This window comes from Atractosteus spatula, chromosome 5, assembly GCF_055471065.1.
Source record: "Atractosteus spatula isolate fAtrSpa1 chromosome 5, fAtrSpa1.hap1, whole genome shotgun sequence".
NCBI lineage: Eukaryota > Metazoa > Chordata > Actinopteri > Semionotiformes > Lepisosteidae > Atractosteus > Atractosteus spatula.
In genome coordinates, this window is record NC_142710.1 from 55,800,427 (window position 1) to 55,806,849 (window position 6,423).

Here is a 6,423-nt window from a genome sequence, read left to right on the forward strand (position 1 = left end):
GAATAGTATTAATAAAAACTCACGTAACGTAATTAGCTTAGTCATCTGTACAAACATACAGCACACACCCATTTGAGTCAATACAACATTAGTGCACACCTCTAGTCTCAGGGAGACTTAAAAAAATTAATTAACCTCTGTTCTTAATTACCTAATTCACTACTTCCTAGCCTAAGTGGACCAATTTAACACATTTCAAAGGTCTTCTGCTCTGGCTGATTTCACGAGGAATGACAACACCCCAAAATCGAAGCGTAACGAACTATTGTGGAGTGAATATTTGGCTTAACCCGCTTGGCTGAGGGCTGACCTCCTGGCCGTAGGACGAGGAGGCCAGGACCCTCCCTCAAGGTAACCAAGGGGCAGCTGCAGAGGTGGAGTTGGGGTGGAGGTGGGATGCAAAAGTCGCACGCGAGAGGTACAGCATCACATTTGGTATTTATAGTGTTCGGTGGAGGAAGGACGAAGGGAGTGATTGCTAATCACTGACCTCTGGGAATGATTGAGCGTGGTTGTTGTCATCCCTCTCGAACTTTAGTTATATAAACTAAAATAAACAAGTACCATAGTTGTACACCTCTACTACAAAACAAAGCTTCACTTCAGAAGGTTCTACGCTTGTGCAGTGTGTGTTGAACAGCTTCTGACAACAATCCAATTAAAGGACAGATGATGCTGAAGTCACTTCTACCTGCAACAAAAAAAAGTCAAATGGGATCTGGGAGTTAATGAGTTCTTCATTCCCTATTTCAGTATTGAGAACTCCATTAATTATTAATCCAGAGCTGTCCAGAAACAGCAAAAGTGTGCATATCTCCAGGCTGCACTACTGTCCTTCAATCTGTTTTCCTTTGCTTTTCAAATCAAGTTATTTTTAAACTAGTAAAAGTGTGGTCCTCACGATATTCAGTCATTTCGCAGTTTCAATCTAGACAGTGTTTAAATAATGTAATCTTTCTCATTAGTTTATACCGTTTACAGTTGAATGTTATGGTAGAATTTGCTTGCATTCTAAAGAGCTTCATACTTGAACTATAGTTTGAGCTATCTTACTACAGCTGTCTGCCATCAAAGGCAGCTTTCCAGATGTAGATATTACATATTTAATATTTATGGCAATTTGTGGTGAACAAAAAATTCACTTTGCATCAAATGAAAGAAAAGAATGAACTTTTATTATCAGAAAACGAAATGATAAAATTCCTATCATGCATCTTCCAGATTGTATTTAATTTCTATCCATTATTTTCACCAACCATCCGTTACAGAATCAATATTAATGCAAATCTTTTTGGTGAACAGAATAACTTGTTTGGAAATCATTTAATAATGTTTTTGAATTGAGTGATCCTGACGTATATGCATTTCTTATGGGATCTATCAATCTATGCATTTTCTAACTGTTTTATCCAATTCAGGGTCGTGGGAGAGCCAGAGCCTATCCTGGCAAGTAAAGGACACAAAGCGGGATATACCCTGGATGGTGTTTTTGAACTATGGGCAGAAACCGGAGCACCTGGAAAAAAATCCATGTGAACTTGAGGAGAACATGCAAACTCCACACACACAGCAACCCAGGAAATCAAACCCAGGGCCTCAGGGCTGAAAGGCAGCAATGCTAACCTTTACTCCACCATGCCCCCCTCCTAATGGGACCATTTTTTATTTATTAAGTTGCTAGTATTTTTTAATGTCTTTATTTAATATACTACCATAACACTCCCTTTACAAAATAAGTCTGCCTTATTCACAGGACTGTCGCTTGTGCAGCCTGAAATGGGGTTACTTTACTAGTGCGCCTTCCAGATCTATCAGCCAGCTGTACATGCGTTACATGTACTGTACAAACCTCAAATACCTTAAGTAAAGAGCCACCATAACTTCCTGCTACTTATAAATGCCTCAGCCACAAACTAACTGGAACTGCAGATATTTAACTTGAACCTTCTGTTCAGAAACAGTTATTTCTTTAAGCAGAGCTCCCTCGCAGTGAACTTTATTCTGCTCCCATTTGTCATTGTTTAATGAATTCATTTTCATCTTAACTGACACACTGTAAAGCACCTTCCAATATGTAAATCAGTTTTAATGCTCAACACATTGACCACAGGCTGACAATAAAGAATGCACACACAAAGGAATTTTTTTAGCGTTTGACACTTAGTATTTTTTTTAAAGATCCACCCAGTTGGGAATGATTACTTTTTTTAGCCAGCTTCAAAGCTAAAAGGATTAAAAGTGGTGGCACAACACACTGTGAGATTGTTTTCAAACCAGAAATCTCATCTGCTGCCCAAGACTGCGATTTCATAATCGCCTGCATCTCAGTTCACAATGAATTCTTCCATGACAGGATGTCTACAATGGAGATCCCTCCGTTACCGTGGTTACAATTTGCAGTGATTTTCTTTCTTCCAGTACTAGGTTTGGGATGGATTTCTTGAGTCACATTAGATTTCTATCCCAGAACTACTGACAGAAATATAGTTCGGATGGGATGGATTTTTCAATTGAGCTTTGTCTTGGACGGCTGAGGGCTACTGAACTGAACTGCTGACTTGGCAGTGTTCTTCGCAGGTGCTTTGCTTGCCAGTAAATCAGCCTCAGAAGCATTTCTGCTGACCTGTTCTTGTGAGGGAGTCTCATTGATCAATGAAAGGTGAGCTAAGTGTAGGTCAAATTCACTGCATGTAGGCAGGCACAGCCCTGTATCTACCTGCGGAAGTGCTGTGAACTAAAAGCTACATGATCCAGTGGTTACAGTAAAAGAATTTCCTGATTCAAGGTCAGGCTCTGGCCCAGACTCCCTGTGGGTTATGCTGAGTAAAACCTGTCCTTCAGATGAATTGGAAAACCACGTTCCTATTGTTGGAGACTGTGAGGCAGCAGTTGTTGCTTTATAGCTAATAATACACTAGTCTGTCTAGGTTGCTTTGAATAAAATGCCAACCCTATGACCATGTTGTGAGCTACACACTGTATAAAGCAAGTGAACTAGTGTTCTCTCACCTTGTCTGAAGGAGACAAAAATGTTGCAATTAGAAATCACCCTTGATCGAAGGCAGCAGTTTCAGACCGAATTCCCTTTGTTTTGGTTTAAAAACACTGACAGTTTTCTAAGGCTTCCAAAATCTACTTCTTACATTTCACCATTTCAGGGTGTCTTTTCCCTCGATATTTTGTGATCTGTTAAAAAAAAACTACACTATAGCACTAATGTACTGTATGCAGCGTCCCAAAGAGCTGGACGAAAATAAGCGCTTTGTTTGAAACAAATCCTGGATGTACTGTAAAGCAGCACACGGCTTCGGAAGGAAACTTCAACCTACGAAACCCCCGGTTTGTCAACTTAATCTTTTCAAGCTTTTGGAAAACATGTCATCTCCCATCCATTTCCACTGAACGCTTGATTTGAGAAAGTCTCGCTGTGCCGGTGCCTAAACCGGCAGGCACAGGGCTCCCTGCGGAACTACACCCTGGACTGGTGTCAGTCCATCTCAGGGCAAACACACGCACTCACTCATATTTGCAGACTATAATCTGGCGAAAAAACAACAGTATACTATATTTAATGCAGTAATACCCAATATATACATAATTATGTAATATTAATTTATAGTAGTTAAATGTGTGTACTTGCCTGGGCTGATGTTCTGGTTTCCAGTACCTACAGAATAAGTATTGTCCGTCTGCATTGATGATATGAGGCAGGTCTTTGTATGGGACTCCCTGGGGACTGATCCTCTCGGATCCTGCCTCAGGCATTGTATAGGGACTACCCAGAAGAAGATCTACAACATAAACACGCAACACGTCCCGCAAGTTAGTGCTATACATATAGGAGAAAACCGCGAAGAACAAACCAATGACTAAACCATTCATATCTATAATTACTTAAATTCTAAAATAAAAAAGCTGCCAGCGGAAATTTGAAGTCAAGCGTGCAATGTTTCAGTTGTAAACTGCAATGTCACGCAACTGGGTTATGTCCGCTATTTCGCCTCAAGCGGTTACTAACGACACAAGTCATAAGCCTGTTCAGCACTTCCCTCCCTCCGACGCGGTCGGCGAGGTCTGTCCTTCTAGCAATGACATTGACTTACAGAGAAAAGACAAGCGAACTCTTTCACTATCGCAACACAAGAACAGGTAATAGTAAAATAAAGAGCACACACACCAAAAAAAAAACATCTCTATGTTTAGAATCACAAATAACTATAGTATCGAGTACTCGGTTAAATATTCAGCGTAATTTATATTTACAGTATGTGTAGTGTTATCAGTGCGGAGTTGTTGAATGTGTACATTGCTGTGTGTTTTTTTAAGTCACGGATCTTGTCATTAGCCAGACAGAAACCTGTCTTAAAAGTATGAACACACAACGTGAACTGCAAATACACGCTTCTTTCCACTTTTCGTTTTGAAACATGCAACATGCCGTTTAAAAAAACAGGTTTCGTCTGACTTCATAGTTATAGTTTGTGTTTATATTTAAGGACACGGTTTACAATATCTTTATAAGCCAGGGCACCCCAGTGCTTGCTTCAGAGCGCACAGACTTAATACTGTTCAGCTACTGTACATGATACAGTATAGCTGAGCAGCGAGGTATTAGATTACAGATTACACCTGTCGGCATATGCCACATTCAAGGTATAGTCTTCACGATTCAAACAGGGAAACACGGGACTCTTCTCTCGTAACCTGAACCATCACTGGCATTAAGGTCGTACACATGTGTTGCCTGAAGAAAGTGATAAATTGATCGCAATGTTAAGAAATGTATTTCAGTTGATCACACAGTGCACCTACACCATATATTTTGTTATGTAAGAGATTTACGGATGATAAACACGTGACGGTCCACTATTTCACATTTTACGCAATAAAGTATGCCCTAGCGCGTTATTGACCAAGAATTACTCACGGCACATTTGATGTTGTGGTTGAAGATGACAAAACCAAGCCGGGTTCCTCCAGGAATTCAAAGCGTCTTCAGCGCAACTTTAAAAATACATACCCTTTACGGGAAAAAAACAATAGCAGCTTCTTCAACAGCGACAGCACTCTTTATTATGGATGAACTTCGTGGACCCCAGAGCATCTTCCACTATGACCCTGGAAACAGCACTGTTGTCCTCAGATCTTTCTGAATTTTCTGAAGCATAGAGGCAAATATGTATTTGTGTAAATGAAGACAGGGCTGTTGAGTACGTGGATGAAGCGTTGTAAACAGTACCAAGCAGTACTGTATCACCTACAAGCTCCATACACGTCTGTAGTATTGTGCTATGAGAGCGCGCTGGTAAGAATCTGAATACTCCCGACACGTTCGCGTAGCCTGCAAAGGCGGAGAGAAAGCCATCAGCAGCCAATGATTACACATTTCCATACTAAAGTAACGCAGACCTTGAAAAGTTTTCAAGGCGAGCGTTACAAAAGCCACGCATGTTATCACCGAACACCTCTTCAAAAGGACAAGGAACTACAGCACACCAGTGAAAACGTCCCTCGGCGTTCTCAGATAATTAAATTTTTCACTTCATAAGACAATAATAGGACATCCCGACGAAGCTCCAACCACTTTAGTCAGCGGCGTTACCTTGGTGAAGTGATGAAAATCATTTACTGTAAGCAGGTGTTCGAAATGAGTCTTAACAGGGACGTTTTATATTCCTTAGCTGTCGTCTCGAATGCTTGGTGCAGTTGGACGGCGGTACACCGGTTTCTGAGTGAAGTTTATAACACAAAGGGATGTTGTTCCCCTTTCTTACGTGTCAATGTAGAGGTTAATATGACGAATCATCCATAACAGACTACAAGTATTAGATTATTCAAGTCGATCATGCCCCCTGGCGCTGACCACAGACCCTTGTGTTGGCACTGTACAGTATGCCGTATAGAGAGAATGTAAGGTTACCCGTGACACTGATACACTAGCACATTTCTTTCTCAGTGACACCGAATAATAAAAAAATCGCTTAATTTTTTAAACAATAACTATTTCAGTGTGTGTTTGGAATCTCTAATAAAAAACAACAAAAACGGGTTTCCGGAAACACATTCAAATACTGACGTAGAATAGACCCCCAGTAAAATGCACAATTTTATATTTTATATTCAGAGTGTTAAACCGTTTGCCAGAATGGAAATTAAACCCACGTTGTTTTAGTGTACTTTAACAGCAGGGAAACAGAGCAAATTGTTTTTTTAAGTTAGATATTTTTCATAAAGTGAAAAGGTCAGGTATGTTGTAGATGCCAGGTTTTTGAACCAGTTTAAGTAGCGCCAGAGTCTTACTGCAGCTTACAGCCTTGTTGCTTCATTTACAATGGAAACAATTTTCAAAGAAATGCCGTCCTACTAGTTTTGCAGTAAGACTGAGCATTCAGTGACCTTATCTCGAGTCCTAAGCCTCTCTTT

The 6,423-nt window shown here is 40.4% G+C and overlaps 1 protein-coding gene across 2 annotated transcripts in view; it reads right to left on the reverse strand.

Annotated features, from left to right (window-relative positions):
* mgll (monoglyceride lipase) overlaps nucleotides 1–5,295 on the reverse strand; it is a 53,109-nt gene extending 47,814 nt beyond the window's left edge. The window contains exons 1-2 of one of the 2 annotated variants that reach the window (XM_088916533.1): nucleotides 4,928–5,295; nucleotides 3,641–3,791 (exon numbers count right to left, since the gene is read on the reverse strand). In XM_088916533.1, coding sequence (XP_088772659.1) covers nucleotides 3,641–3,791; nucleotides 4,928–4,934 — 158 coding nt within the window. In that variant the 5' untranslated portion in view covers nucleotides 4,935–5,295. Of the gene's footprint in view, nucleotides 1–3,640; nucleotides 3,964–4,927 lie in introns of those variants that run through there. The other variant, XM_088916532.1, reaches the window with a different exon arrangement.
* Between the last annotated feature and the right edge of the window lie 1,128 nt (nucleotides 5,296–6,423).